The sequence below is a fragment of the Cnephaeus nilssonii genome (genome assembly GCF_951640355.1).
Source record: "Cnephaeus nilssonii genome assembly, chromosome: 4".
NCBI lineage: Eukaryota > Metazoa > Chordata > Mammalia > Chiroptera > Vespertilionidae > Cnephaeus > Cnephaeus nilssonii.
The window spans coordinates 70,671,401-70,688,316 of NC_137075.1; the positions used below are offsets into that span (position 1 = coordinate 70,671,401).

Sequence of the window (16,916 nt, forward strand, 5' to 3'; positions counted from 1 at the left end):
TGTACCCTGAATAGAGTTGTCTTTTCCAACCTACACTTTGATACCATGCTTTAACATACATCAAGAAATATGTAAGAAATTTCTTGTAAAAAATATTTATCTTAAAATCATCTATATATATAAAAGCCTAAGTGACTGTTACAACCGAATGACCAGAATGACTGGTCAACCAGTCGCTATGACGTTCACTGACCACAAGGGGGCAGACGCTCAACGCAGGAGCTGCACCCTGGTGGTCAGTGTGCTCCCACAGGGAGAGTGCTGCTCAGCCAGAAGCTGGGCTCATGGCTGGCGAGTGCAGCTGCAGTGGCGGGAGCTTCTCCTGACTCCACGGCAGCGTTACTGAGCAGCGGTGGCAGGCACAGCAGGCCAGGATGAGCGCAAATGGCGCGGCACCCAGCCCCAGCTTGGGCTCCTCCCTGGCTGCCTGCCGCTTGGCACACTGCTATGTCCTTGGGGGATGTCTGACTGCCATTTTAGGCCTGATCCCCATAGGCCTCGCCTAAACCGGCAGTTGGATATCCCCTGAGGGGTCCCGGATTGCAAGAGGGCACAGGCCAGGCTTGAGGGACCCCCCCTGCCCCATGTATAAATCCGTGCACTGGGCCTCTAGTTATTGTATAATATTGCTGAGGATATTGTCCACACAATGTTCCCCAGAAAAGATCTTTTTCTCTAATTCAGTACCAACTAAAACATTATTGATTAAATCCTTCTTTTCTCTGGTTACTGTGTTGGTCAGCGGCAATTATGTGGCTCATCAATCATAGATGACCTTGTGATGTCCATTTTTGGTTCTGACTGTACTTCTAGTTTCTTCTCAATTTTTTATCACCATCTCCCTCATTCCCCACCACACACACACATTCCTATGTTCAATTTGTGTGTGTGTGTGTGTGTGTGTGTATATCTATAACTACTTCAGATTCTCTTTTGCTGTGTGGGTGATAAAAATAAAAAATTGGATTGGATATATTTTTGGATATGTTTATATCTTTTTTAGGTATATCAATTTTTAAAATTAATTTGTAAAGACCTTATTGAGAGACTGTGTATCATAGTGATTAAGAGTTGGAAACCTGGGATCAGAGAGATAAGGATAAAAATCTCATCTCTCTTTATTGGCTGTGTGACATTAGACAAATAGCAACATCTCTAAGCTTCATTCTCCTGATCTATAAAATGGAAATAATGATAGTGTTGATCTCATAGGTTGTTATGAGGATAAAAGTAGTATCTACCTTATAACATTGTTATAAAAAATAAATGAAACTGTATATAAAGTGCTTAGTATAATGCCTAGCACTTGGAAAATGCTTATAAATGTTAGCTATTATGATCTCTTTTTTAAAAATATATTTTTATTGATTTCAGAGAGGAAGGGAGAGGGAGAGAGAGATAGAAACATTAGTGATGAGAGAGAATCATTGGTCTGCTGCCTCCTGTACACTCCCTGCTGGGGATCAAGCCTGCAACCCAGGCATGTGCCCTGATCTGGGAATCAAACCAGTGATCTCTTAGTTCCTGGGTTGACACACACCCAGCTGGGCTAGCTAATATGATCTTAATGTGTACTCGGGGATGGTAATGTAGCTTCGGGAAGTTGTTGAATACCTGAAATTGTTGGCAAAATTTATCTGGAGAGAAGTTCTATATATATAATCAAATTTTCAAAAGGCACAGTGATCCAAAAAAAGACTAAGAATCACTGAAGCCCAAGATTTATCTTTTAAATATTTTAATTTTACTTGATTCTACCTTATTTACATACCATTCCACCCAGACATTGATAAAGGTTGATGTCTCTGACACATAACATTTCATCTAATATTTAAGTTTTTCTTAGAAATTTTTGAAACAAATATTGTGGATCTTATATAATGGCCTTTTTAATTATAGGTATTTTTGTCCTAAAATCTACTGTATTACTATAATGTTCATTTTATTTGCATGGGTATAATAGACAATACTTTTTATCTATTGTTAGCATTTCAAGTGTGTCTCATTAACTTAGACAAAATATTATAGAGTTTGGTTTTTTTTTACAAACTCTTTATAGGGTAAACAAATGGATATATATATATTCACATGATTATTTGTTACAGCTGCTCTTTTTCTCCCATTAGTTTTTTATTGGTGTTTGCTTTCATTCATTTGTATGATTTCTTGGTACATTTGAATTTATTTACTTTTTATTGGAATTGTAATATAACTTTTAACATTAAAATGCATACTGATAAAAATGTTTATCCTGGTACTCATATGTATTTCAGAAAAAAATAAGAATACTAGAGGCCCGGCACACGAAATTCCTGCACGGGTAGGGTTCCTACGCCTGGCCTGCAATCAGGGCCGATCTTTCCCGGCAGCTGGCCCCACCGCCCACGTCCACTGCCACTCACCCCCACCACCTCCCACCCCTGGTTCTTGGTTCCCCATTGGGCAATCGGAGCTTGCTGCTGTGGGGAGGGACCGAGACGTTGCCTAGCAGGCCCTGATCAGGTGATCGGAGCCTGCGGGCTGAGGGCAGTTTCTGCGTTGAGCATATGCCCCCTGGTGGTCAGTGCACATCATAGCCGACCGGTTGTTACGCCAGTGGTCAATTTGCATATTATACTTTTAGATAGATAGATAGATAGATAGATAGATAGATAGATAGATAGAAGACATCTTTTTTTAAATAGCACTATTACAGGTGTCACCTTCCCCCTCCCCCCAAGACATCTATTTTTTAATGGAAAAGTAACTTATCAGCACAAAAGGTTTACACTGATGGTAGGTGCTTATCTATATAATAAAAGCCCAGTGACCGTTATGGCGGAACAACCAGAACGACCGGTCGCTATGACACACACTGACCACCAGGGGGCAGATGCTTAACACAGTACCTGCCCCCTGGTGGTCAGTGCGCTCCCACAGTGGGAGCACCGCTCAGCCAGAAGCCAGGCTCACAGCTGGCGAGTGCAGTGGCAGTGGCGGGAGCCTCTCCCACCTCCGCAGCAGTGCTAAGGAGTGGCAAGCCAAGTAGTAAGGAGCGAGCAGGTGGCCGGTAAGGAGTGGCGAGCCAAGCAGTAAGGAGCGAGAAGGTGGGCAGTTAGGAGTGAGGGGTCCCAGATTGCAAGAGGGCACAGGCTGGGCTAAAGGCCCCCCCACCCCCCGCACAAATTTTGTGCTTCGGGCCCCTAGTTTATATATATAAAAGCCTAAGCGACTGTTGTGACCAGAACGACCGGTGACCAGTTGCTATCATGTGCACTGACCACCAGGGGGAAGACGCTCAATGCAGGAGCTGCCCCCTGGTGGTCAGTGTGGTCCCACAGCCAACCTCCTGCAGCTGGCCAACCTCCCACGCCCCCTCCCCCTGGCTGGCCAAACTCCCGCGGCCCCTCCCGCCCCCCTAGCGGGCTGACCCCCACAACCGGTTGGCCAACCTCCAGGTCCTTCCCTCCTGCTGGCCAGTCCCTCCCATAGGCTCCAATTAGGGGGCAGGCTGGCCAACCTCCAGGGTCCCTCCTCCCGGCCGGCCAGACCCCTGATAGGCCTCAATCACCAGCCAGGCCAAGGGACCCCACCCATGCACGAATTCGTGCACTGGGCCTCTAGTTTCTTATAATGGCAAGTTGGGACTATCTGTTTGAAAGACCACTCAAAACAGATGGGAATAAAAATTAAGCTTTTAGGCTTATATCTCTGATCAGGGACATGTACAATTTTATTTCTGGATAAGTATGTAAAATAATTATTGTGTGATGCTCAAAATCAGCTTGTCTCCCAGCCCAGCCAGCCAGCCATTTGCAAATAACACATTCTCTCCCTCTCTCTCCTGAATTCCTAACAGTTTTAATTACTACAGAAACCTTTCTGCCCTATGTTCATCCAACCCTGGATCCATATTAATTAATCTGTTGAGATGAGAGGCAGCAACAGCATCTTGCAGAGACACAGTAATGTTCCACTAAATTATATTTCTGATCTTTCACACAGACCAGCAGATCCTGTAAGACTAAAGCAGTTGTTTATAGTAACATAGGCCATAATTAAAGAAACAAGATAAAATACTATTAGTGCTTCTCTTCCACCATCCTGAAATATGACTTAACCAGAATTTGGGGAGGATGGTGGTGGAGAAATAGGTATGATTGCCACTTTTCTAATATTGTGTTCTTTCTTGAGTTACTGGGATTTACTTTATCCATCTTGAACTGTGGCACTTCTTTAGTTTGTTGCCTTTGTTACTCCAGTTCTTATATCCCAAGTCTTATTTCCTATTCTGTTGCTGGCCCTATTCAAAAAATCCTTTACACCTTTAGTTTATAACTTTTATCTGCTCCTAAGTTCAAGTAGCTTTCCCCTTATACTCTAGACTCTTTTACTAGACCACTTGGCATTTTCAATTTCTTTTTTCTTTCTTTTCCTTTTAAAAAAAATATTTTGGTTTCAGAGAGGAAGGAAGAGTTCAAGAGAGATAGAAACATCAATGATGAGAGCTAATCATTGATCAGGTGCCTCGTGCACAACCCCACTGGGGATCAAGCCTGCAACGTGGACATGTGCCCCGACTAGGAATCAAACCTCCTGGTTCATAGGTCAATGCTCAACCACTGAACCCCGCCAGCTGAGCAGAATTTTTTTTTTTTCCCTGTCCAGAAGGTTCACCCAATAATAGCCATCTACTTACTCTGTAATGATAAGACCCTAGGAGCCAGAGTGCAAATTTCATTGTGTTTTAGCAGCATGAAACTATTTTTTAAACTGTTTAGGCCATATAATTGTCAAACTATATTTTTAAATTTACTAATTGAAATTAGTACTTTGTTTTCTTATTTTGATACTTAGTTTGGCATTTTAATTTCAAAATAGAAATAACATTTGTGACATGGCTTCAAAAAAATATGTGCCAGGGTCTGCTTCTGATAATGACTGAGTAGCTTCTATTGGACCAACCTTCCACAGATAGCATAAATTCTGGACAAAATATAACAGCACTGAAGGCACTGGAGAGCAACCACTTAGAAGAAGGAGATGACACTGAGTGAATTTCCTGTTTTTTACAGCTTCTAGGCTGAGGGAAGGTCCCATCCATGGGGCAGCCAAAACCTGAAGAGCAACCTGCTGTTTTACTTGGCTTGAAGAATTCAGAAGACAAAATTCAAGTAACTACCACAGATGGAAAGTGAGTGGGAAATCTCAGGAAGAAGACAGCCAGACAGAGGAAACCCCAAATTCTGATTACAAACCATGCCAAATTTTTATCTGATACCTGAACTCCACATGTGCAGGACAGACTCCAAGCAGCACAGTTAAGGATAAAAAAATTAAACTGATATTTCAGCTGCTGTCCATGCTTGAGAGACAGTCTGGGATTTGAATCTATCCAAGTTGTTTGCCAGAGAGAGAGAGAGAGAGAGAGAGAGAGAGAGTGAGAGAGAGAGAGAGAGAGAGAGAGAGAGAGAGAGGAAAATCAATACCCAATACTTTTCTAAGAAAGAGAACTGAACCCATGTTTCTAAAACATGTTACTCACAGGGTCCAGAACATGGTCCAATGTTACTCGATATCTGAAGAAACAGAAAAAAATTTAATTCATATTCAAGAGCAAAAAGCAAAACTCAAAAACAATTATTGGAAGCAATCTTGCCCAGATAACCTAGATATTACATATATCAGATAAAGGTTTTATAATATGCTCAAGGATGTAAAGGAAAATATACTCGGATGAATGTATACATAGGACATCTCAAGAGGTAGGGAAACTGAAAAAATACACAAATTCTAGAGTTAAAAATACACTATTTAAAATGAAAAAGTCACTACTTGGGCTTAACAGCAGATTGGAGATGAAAGAAGAGTCAGTGAACTAAACTCAGTAGAAATCATTCAATCTGAAGAACAGAGAAGGTTGTCGGGGGAAGATGATAATATAATGAACAGAGTCTCAGGGCCTAATCATGTGGTATAATTGTAATACCCAAAGAAAAGGAGGGGTAAAGTGAGGTTGGAAAAAATATTTGAAGAATAATGACCTAAATTTTCCAGTTTTGATGAAAGACAGAAATATACATTTTCATGTAGCTCAACAACCCCAATCAGGATAAATACAAAGATAATCTACTCTAGGTTCTGGAAAGTCAAAGTGCTTAAAACCAAAAATAAAAGAAAATCTTGAGAGCAAAGAAAAATGACCCATACATAAGAAAACATTGACTCAAATGATCACTCATTTCTCATCAGAAATAATGGAGGCCAGAAGACATGGAAACAAATCTTTAAAATGCTGAAAGAAAATATGTCAACTCTGAAATCTATATTCAGTGAAAATATTCTTAAAGAATGGTGAAGAAATAAAATGTCTTCTGATAAAAGAAAACTAAGAGAGCTGGTTACCATCAGACCTGTACTATAAGAAATGCTCAGAAAATTCTGCAGACGGAAGGGAAGTAAAAGCAGCTTGAATTTCAGCTCTTCAGGAAGGAATGTAGAACACAGGAAATAGTTAATATGTGGGTAAATATAATTTCTTAATTTCTTTAAAATAAATATAACTGTACAAAGCAAAAATTACAACATCATCTGAGGCATACATATGTGGATATGACATATAATTCTCTATAATATTTAACAACTATAATATAAAGGATGGGGCTAAATGGACCTATATGGTTGCAAAGTTCTTATATTTTATATCAAGTGGCATAATATTAACTATTACTTATACTGAAGAGTTAAGGATATATATTATAATCTCTAGAGCAGTGATTCTCAAACTTTTTGGTCACAAGACCCCATTACACTACTAAGAATTATTAAGGAACCCAAAGAGCTTTTGTTTACATAGATTGAATCTACCTGTGTATACATTATTAGAACTAAAATTAGAGAAATTCTAAAAATATTTATTTGTTAATTTAGAGTATCAATAATAAATCCATTATATGCTAACATGAATAATGTGTTTTTATGAAAAATAATTCTATTTTCCAAAGCAAAAATAAACTGGTGAGAAGATGGACATTGTTTTACATTTGCAAATCCCTTTAATGTCTGGCAATAGAGGACAGCTGGATTTTCATGTCGTTTGTGCCCAATCTGTTGTGATATGTTGTTTAGGTTGAAGTATATGAAAAAAATCCTTCCTCACACATACTAGTACATGTAGTGGGAAAATGGAGAATTTTAATAGCCTTTTCAGATAATTGTGGATATTCTTCTTTAATACACCAAACCTCTGAAGTGGAGTTTTCTTAAAGGTTAGTTGCCACATGGAATCTAAAACAATGTTAGTGAACTTTTTGTACTCTCCATTAGTCTACCTTGCACTTTAAATGATTTTGTAACATCATGCATTGATCATTGGAAAAGAGTGGTCACAGATCTTCAAAATGTTGATTCATTTCATTGAAAATATCCCAAATGACATTTGTTAATATCACTACCTGTCTCATTAGAAGAATGTTTAAGTTTTGGGAAGCTTCCAGTCTTATAGTGGATGCAAGTGCTTACAACTTTTCAAAACTTCTAATTTTCACTTGAAAGTTCATATTTCATCATTGCAATAAATATTGTCAGATGTTTTCTTTAAAGCAACAGGCTCATTTCATTTATTTATTTTTAAATGTGTGCCCATGCCTGACTGGGGAGATACCATGATCATGAAGGTGGTTTTCCCAGGGCGAGGCTTATCCATTACACTCCAAATTTGCTGATCCCTTGGATTTCCCCAAATATGGGAAAGTTGCCTGCATAATCGGGGGGGGGGGGAAGGGGGAGACGGACACAGCATTTGTGCTCTCCCCTGAAAAAATTATATAAATAAATAAAAATGTGTCCCCAGTAACCAAGTCTGAATAACCATTATTTATTGGCCATAGTTAGCTGTTGAGTAAAACATGGTGTTCCATGAAAAACAGTGGCTAGTTCAGCTTATAAGTCAATCATCTAAGTGCTTTTCTTCCAGTTTACTTCAGTATGTAGCGGAATTGTTTTAAGTGCACATTTCATCTCATCACAGAGTATTAAATAAATACACTCTAGGGTCGATATTTAATAATATTTTTAAAGATATTTTTATTGATTTCAGAGAGGGAGAGAGAGACAGAAACATCAATGATAAGAGGGAATCATCAATTGGCTGCCTCCTGCACGTGCCTGCAACCCAGGCATGTGCCCTTGACTGGAATCAAACCCGGACCCTTCAGTCTGCAGGCCGACACTCTATCCCTTGAGCCAAACCGACTAGGGCAGTGGTTGGCAAACTGCGGCTCGCAAGCCACATGCGGCTCTTTGGCCCCTTGAGTGTGGCTCTTCCACAAAATACCAGGTGCGGGCGCGCACGTACAGTGCGATTGAAACTTCGTGGCCCATGAGCAGAAGTCGGTTTTCCGCTCTCGAAAGAAATTTCAGTCGTTGTACTGTTGATATTTGGCTCTGCTGACTAATGAGTTTGCCAACCACTGGACTAGGGCAATAAATATTTTTCCATCACCCTGGCTGGTGTGGTTCAGCTGGTTGGAGCGTCATCTTGTACACCAGTATAGAAAGTGAGTTTAATTCCTGGTCAGCACATTCCCAATTGGTTGCAAGTTCAATCCATGGCCCGGCACACATGAGAGGCAGCCTATCTCTCTCTCCCCCTTCCTACATATATGGTGTCCCCCCAAAAGTATACACACTTTAATAGCTGATAGGTGTTAAATTAAGATGAAATGCATTTAATATTTTTAAATATATTGTATTGATTTTTTTTTACAGAGAGGAAGAGGGATAGAGAGCTAGAAACATCAATGAGAGAGAAACATTGATCAGCTGCCTCTTGCACACCTCCTACTGGGGATGTGCCCACAACCAAGGTACATGCCCTTGACTGGAATCGAAACTGTGACCTTTCAGTCCGCAAGCTGACGCTCTATCCACTGAGCCAAACCAGTTAGGGCAAGATGAAATGCATTTTAATAAACACTTCCTTTATAATTATTCAATGTGTATGTGTACATTTTGGGGACACGCTGTATAATTAAACACAAACTTATTTTTAAAATATATTTTCACATCAAGTATATTAAGTGAAATTGACTTTCTTTTCTAACTGGAAATGCAGAGTAGTGAGGAATACAATCCAGTATGGTTTTATATCTACCTGTATATATATTATTAGAACTGATTTGTGCTTAGTTCCAGAACTTTTACCCACCATTGCTTTTGTACCATTAGTGAAAATATTAACACAGTTGGACCAGGATAAACGAGCAGAGGAATTTTCAAAACTGAATATACCGCTTGTATTTATCAGGCATTGACATAAAAGAATATCTTCTTTAATGATTAGTTGGTACTGACAGCAGGTGAATACAAACAAAATTAGTACTGCTACATCAGATTCATTTATGTTTTCAATTAAAATTTTAAATCAGTAAATGTCTGTATTATTGGAAATTGGCAATGCCATAATTCCTTTTATGGACTTTACATCCAGCAGGCATTCGTTCAGCAATGTCACCCACATAAGGCTTTCCTGGTCTCTCAGCTATTGTGGGTGCTTTACCAGCCAGTGCAGTAAAATAACAGCCTGTGAAATGCTTGAATGGCTTTTTCATTTCCACCTTAGAAAATTATAAAAAACAGTTTTTGGTATTTAAAGTTATCAGCACACCTGCATTTAAAATTTCAATTCCTTTTGCTTTACATTCTGAATAATTAGTCTCAAAATAATGCTTGGACTAATATGCTACTCAAAAATGTTCTGTTGCAGAAGACACAATAAGGCAAAGTATTTACCTTTATAAAATCTATTGAAAGATTGTTTGTTTTTTAATCCTCACCTGAGAATATGCTTTTACTGAGAGAGAGAGAGAGAGAGAGAAAAAAACATCTATATGAGAAAGAAACATCAATTGGTTGCCTCCTATACACTGCTTGACGGGGGATTGAACCTCAACCTAAGTATGTGTCCTGACAGGGAATCAAACCCTCAAGAACAGGATGATGCTCTAACCAACTGATCTATCCAGACAGGACCAAAGATAGTTTTTATGACATTTTATTTGAGAAAACAAAACTATTTCACCCAGTTCCTTTGAGGGAGATTCTTTGTTGAGTCAGAGAATTCTAACACTTTCATCTTTCTCAGCATCTTAGAGGTAAACAGGAATGCTTTGTGTTGAGAAAGATACTTTTATTGTGCTAAAATATACAAAGCATAAAATTTACCACTTTAACAATTTTTAAGTGTTCAGTTCAGTGGCATTAAGTACATTTACATTGTTGTGCAACCATCACAACTGTCCATCTCCAGAACATTTTCATCATCTCATACTGAAACTCTGTATCCACTAAACAATAACTCCCTATTCCTAAGTAATAATAAATTCTTAAATATGAAAATTTTTTCTTTTACAGTAAATGATGATTAATATGTAAAATAGTTCAATATCAAATTAAGATTTTTTAAAGTTTTTGGGAAAAAATTATTTTAAAACCACAGTACCCATTCTTGTGTTTCCATGTGAGTTACAAGGAAAATTTCAAAATACAACTCAATAATAAATAAACAATTTAGAAGTGGTGGAAACTATGAATAGGTTCTTCACAAAGAATCTAGAAAAATGGCCAATAAGCACAATATCATTAGTCATCGAGGAAATGCAAATTAAAACCAAAATGTTATATTACACATCCACCAGCATGGCTAAAAATAAAATGATTGACCAAAATGCTAAGGTGTGGAGCAACTGGAACTCTAATACTTGGTTGGAAGTATTAAATTGCACATCCATTTGGGGAAAGATCTGGCAGTTTCTTATACAGCTGAATTTACACCTACCATATGACCCAGCAATTTCACTCTTTGGTATTTTTTTAAGTAAAAGCCTATGTCCACAAAAAAGATTTGTATAAGAATGTTCATAGAAATTGTCCATCAACATAAAAATGAACAAACTCACATAATTATACAATGGAATTAGTGGAACTAGCTGTGCTGGTTTGCCCCGGACTGAGAAGTTTTCTGGGATGTGGGACTTGGCAGTGCTAATGCTACGAAACTCGAGCAAACCAGCAATACTGGTACAAAGACCTAACTATCCACCTCAGCAATACAAAGACCTAACTACTGATACATCCAACATGGATGAATTTCAAAACATTATGCTAAATGAATGAAACCTATCAAATAGTTCATATTTTATAAGTTCATTTATAAGAAGTTCTAGAGTAGGCAAAACTATTTGTGGTAAAAACAAAATAGTTGGGGGAAAGGTTGTAAGGAACCTTTGTATAATGTAATGTTCTCTATTTTGGTAGAGATTTGGGTTACACAGGTGCACAAATGGTCAGTTGAGGTTTCTGTCTATTCTGCATTTTAAAGACACCTGTAAACAAATATTGAGCTCTAGTTAGTGATATGCATACTGAACTGTTAATGATATGCACACTAGAGTGAGGTGTAACTCTTCTTTATTTGTCAAGAATGGAATTTTTTTTTTAAATAGTGTATAAATGTCAGAAATGTCAGAGATGGAAGAAGGGATAATTATTTTTTGAGGATTGCTCCGGAATAGAATTGTTTGTTATGACTGTTCATTTAGGAAGGTTTTCTTTAACTTTTTACAACACTTTCCATGTGGTCCTTATTTTTTGTTTTGTAGTTCTGTATTTTGCAGGAAGAAGCTTACTTTGTTTTCTAAATCAATAAGCTGCTTTCATTGTTACATGTATGTAATTTGGCTGCAATTTTGTTTATAATTGCTTTGGTATTACTGATTCTTTGCTCTTTCTCACAATATTTTTTAAACATTTTTATAGCATTTACATCTATAAGCAGGCTCCATATTATAAGATGTCTTTCTATTTCTTAAAGCACTGACTATGTAAATGTACTTGTGGTTATTTTAAAGAATGGTAATGCTTAGAACATTCTAACTTTTCTTGCTACCTAACTTTTCTTTAATAATATAGTACTTTAAAATTTAGATCTGGATTGGTTTTAGGTTAGCTGTTTTATTAACAACTTTTTTTTTAATTCACAAAAATAATTCAATGTAATTACCATAATTGTAATAGAAAGGGGAAATATAAGTAATTAACAAATATTTCAATATGTAAATTTTGGGGCATAGTGTAGTAAGTACTCAGATACTTATATCTATGCATAGAAACTATGCATGGAACCACTACAAATGCAGACTGTTACAGGTGTGTTGGATTGGTGTCTTATGTACCTCAAGCAGTACTGCTGCAGTTTCATAATTTTCTGAAATATTTGACCATTCTTGACAAAGTTCTGAACAAAACACAAATTTCCCTTAATTTACATGATTCATGTATTTCTCGAAATGTTGGCATCTATTTAAATTGTACAAACATAAACTTTGTTTATATGTATAACAGAATTCGGTTTGGGGTCAGATCATTATAAACAGGCTTTTCATCTTCGTGAATGTCGAGGAGGACATTGGAAAGTATGAAAGTCAGAGAAGAATTCTCTAATGTGGAGAACTTTCCTACAAATTGCGAGTCATATAGCGAGTCCTTTGGCTCTAAATGCCATTATTGCCCCTTAATCATTGTGACAATCCAAACACAAACTTCCAAAACAATATATTAGGTGTTGTTGTTTTTTGCAGTGGATCTCTTTGGCAATTGTGTCACTTTCCAGAATAATGTTTTTAATGCATAAGGTAAATAGGATTACAAAATAAACCAACTGTATTGAAATACAAACTCCTGGTTAACATCCTTTCAACGGTGGATACCACACCCCTTTCAATATGCACACTCCATTTGAGATCCACTAAGTTATAAGGGCCTTCTATTTTGAGGAATCAGTGAACAGTTTTAGTATTACGGATTGGAAAGTACATTTTTAGTGCCTACATCATTTTGTTTTCAACATAACGGTATCAATAGGGGATTAACTCAATTAATATAATCTAATAGAATGAAGCAAATAGCATAGGAGCTGTATTTATATTCTAAGTTTGTATCTCATTGGAAATTCAGTGTATCGAATGAATTAATGCTTCTATTTCCCATTCTTTTCTCATTATGATTAACTACCTCTCTGATTAATATCAATCATAGCTCAGATCTTTTGCCTACTACTTTATTCATTATTACTTAAGGGAGTGAGGTAACTAGCAGAACAAATCTTTCTCCATGTGCCATTAGACAAGTTGGCAAAGAGCTTATTTGTATTAGCAGGGTAGATTAAACACATGTGGTTCTAAGAATAGGAATTGTAAAGCAAGATAATAGTTATTTCAACAGCTGATCATTCAGTGTTTTCTAGAAGTGCATTGCAAGAGGTGATTAAGCTGAGCCAAGTGGATGAATACCTTGTCATGACAAATGTGCAGAGTATCGTGATGATGATTTTTATTTCTTTTAGGGTATGTCTCTGTGCCAGACTGTTGTCGTAAGCTCTGTAGTCATTCTTCTCTACTCTTCAAGAGCATGTTATAATTTGGTGGTGATCACCCTATCTCAGGATACTTTAGAAAGTCCATTTAATTATGGCTGGTATAATCTTTCAGATAAGGTAAGTATCTACCATGTATTGCAAATCTAATAATATAATAATGGAATTAGCCTTAATAGGAGAATTTTTTAAGTGTTTGACTTACACTTTTATGGAATCTCTTACTGCTATCTCAAATACTTAAAACTCTGTTTTTTTTAAATAAATGTTTTTGTACATATATTTTTTTTATTGATTTCAGAGAGGAAGGGAGAGAGAAAAACATCAATGTTGGGAGAGAATCATTGATCAACTGCCTCCTGCACATCCACTACTGGCAATCAAGCCCACAACCCGGGCATGTGCCCTGATCAGAAATAGAACCATGACCTTCTGATTCATAGGTCGATGCTCAACCACTGAGCCACACTGGTTGGGCTATTTTTTTTTTTTAACTTCATTTTTATTGTTGACCTACAGATGCCCCATTCCCCCTACCATGCCTACCTCCACTCATCCCACACACCCCTTCCCTCTGGCCATCACTACACTGTTGTCTGTGTCTATGGGTTATGCATATATGTTCTTTGGCTAATCCCTTCACCTTCTTTCATCCAGTCTTCCCTACCCCACCCTCTGACAGTTGTCAATCTGTTCCATGTGAGATCATATGGTATTTGTCTTTCTCTAATGGCTTATTTCACTTAGCATAATATTCTCCAGGTTCATCCATGCAACATAGTATTCCATTGTGTAAATGTACCACAGCTTTGTCACCCACTCATCTACTGAGGGCACTTAGGCTATTTCCAGGTCTTAGCTATTGTAAATAACACTGCCATGAATATAGGGGTGCATATATATTTTTGAATAGGTGTTTTGGGATTCTAAGGATATATTCCCAGAAATGGAATCACTGGGTCAAAAGGCACTTCCATTTTTAATCTTTTGAGGAAGTTCCATACTGTTTTCCACAGTGGCTACACCAGTCTGCATTCCCACCAATAGTACACAAGGGTTCCCTTTTCTCCACATCCTCGCCAGCACTTGTTGTTTGTTGATTTGTTGATGATAGCCATTCTGACAGGTGTGAAGTGATATATCTCATTGTGGTTTTAATTTGCATCTCTCTGATAATTAGTGACTTTGAGCATTTTTTCATGTGTCTATTGGCAATCTGTATGTCCTCTTTGGAGAAGTGTCTATTCCAGACCTTTGCCCATTTTTTAAATAGGGTTGTTTGTCTTCCTGTTGTTGAGCTGTATGAGTTCTTTATATATTTTAGAAATTAACCTCTGATCAGATGTATCATTGGCAAATATGTTCTCCCATATAGTGGGTTCTGTTTTCATTTTGTTGATGGTTTCTTTTGCTGTGCAGAAGCTTTTGATGTAATCCCACTTGCTTATTTTCTCCTTAGTTTCCCATTCCCTAGAAGATATATCAGCAAAAATATTGCTATGAGAGATGTCTGAGTTTTACTGACTATATATTCTTCTAGGATTTTTATGGTTTTGTGACTTACATTTAAGTCTTTTATCCATTTTGAGTTTATTCTTATGTATGGTGTAAGTTGGTGATCTTGTTTCATTTTTTTCATGTCCCTTTCCAATTTTCCCAACACCCTTTATTGAAGAAACTGTGTTTACCATTGTATGCTCTTGTCTTCTTTGTCAAATATTAATTGACCATAAAGGAATGGGTTTATTTCTGGGCTCTCTGTTCTTTTCTATTGATCTACATGCCTGTTCTTATGCCAGTAACCAGGCTTTTTTTATTATTATTATGGCCTTGTAGTGTAATTTGATATCATGTATTGTGTTACTTCCAACTTTGTTCTTTCTCAAGATTGCTGAGGCTATTCTAGGTCTCTTTTGGTTTAATATAAAGTTTTGGAATATTTGTTGTAGATCTGTGAAAACATGCCATTGGTATTTTAATAGGAATTGTGATGAATCTATAGATTGCTTTGGGTAGTATGGACATTTTAATGATGTTAATTCTTTCATCCATGAGCACAGACTGTGCTTCCATTTATTTGTATCTTCCTCAGTTTCTTTCTTCAATGTCCTGTATTTTCCAAGTACAGGTCTTTTACCTCCTTGGTTAAATTTATTCCCAAGTACCTTATTTTTTTGTTGTTGTAATAGTGAGATTTTTTTTTCTGAGTTTCTCTTTCTGATAGTTTATTATTGGTTTATAAAAATGCCACCAATTTTTTAATATTAATTTTGTATTCTGCTACTTTGCAGAATTCATTTATTATTATATTTAGTATTTTTTTGGTGGAGTCTTTAGGGTTTTCTATGTGCAATATTAATGTCATCTGCGAATAACGACAGTTTTATTACCTCCTTTCCAATTTGTACGCCTTTTATTTCTTCTTCTTGTCTGATTGCTGTGGCTAGGACTTGCAGTACTATGTTGAATTAGAGTGGTGAAAACAGACATCCCTATCTTGTTGCTCATTTTAAGGGAAACACTTTTAGTTCTTTCCCATTGATGATGATGTTGGCTGTAGGTCATATATGGCCTTTATTATGTTGACATATGATCCCTCTATTCCCACTTTGCTGAAAGTTTTACCAAAAATGGGTGCTGGATTTTATGAAATGCTTTTTTCTGCATCTATTGATATGATCACATGATTTTTGTCTTTCAATCTGTTTATGTGATGTATCACATTTATTGATTTAAGGATATTGTACCAACCTTGTATCCCTAGAATAAATTCCACTTGATCATAGTATATGATCTTTTTAATGTATTGCTGAATCAGTTTGCTAATATTTTGTTGAGGATTTTAGCATCTATGTTCATCAGAGATAATGGCCTATAATTTTCTTTCTTTGTAGTGTCTTTTCTGGTTTTGGAATTAGGATAATGCTGGCCTCATAAAAAGAACCTAGAAGTCTTCTCTTTTCTTGGATTTTTTGAAATAGTTTGAGAAGGATAGGTGTTAGTTCTTCTTTGAATGTTTGTTAAAACTCCCCTGTGAAGCCATTTGGGCCAGGACTCTTGTTTGCTGGGAGGTTTTTTTTTTTCTTTCTTTTTTTTTTAAATATATTTTATTGATTTTTTTACAGAGAGGAAGAGAGAGGGATAGAGAGTTAGAAACATCGATCAGCTGCCTCTTGCACATCCCCTACTGGGGATGTGCCCGCAACCAAGGTACATGCCCTTGACCGGAATCGAACCTGGAACCTTTCAGTTCGCAGGCTGACGCTCTATCCACTGAGCCAAACCGGTCTCGGCTGCTGGGAGTTTTTTTTTGTTTTATTTTGTTTTTTATCACTGTTCCAATAAAAATCCTCATTTACATATGACACTTGAAATTATTCTTCAGAGAGAACTTCTCCCAAAGGAGTATTTTTCTTTCTTTTGTAAATAGTATGAATAGTGCAATAAATCTATTGATAACCCTATTTTGCTAATTTTTAAAAAAAGGATAGTATTTAAATATCTC

General features: G+C 37.1%; 1 protein-coding gene across 1 annotated transcript in view; it reads left to right on the forward strand.

The window, feature by feature from the left end:
- The window catches only part of GPR137C (G protein-coupled receptor 137C), a gene marked incomplete at its 5' end in the record, with an annotated part of 55,504 nt that overhangs the window by 35,576 nt on the left and 3,012 nt on the right, over positions 1–16,916 (forward strand). The window contains one exon of the mRNA XM_079767643.1: positions 13,382–13,531. Within this exon, the coding sequence (XP_079623769.1) occupies positions 13,382–13,531 (150 nt within the window). The remainder of the gene's footprint in view (positions 1–13,381; positions 13,532–16,916) is intronic.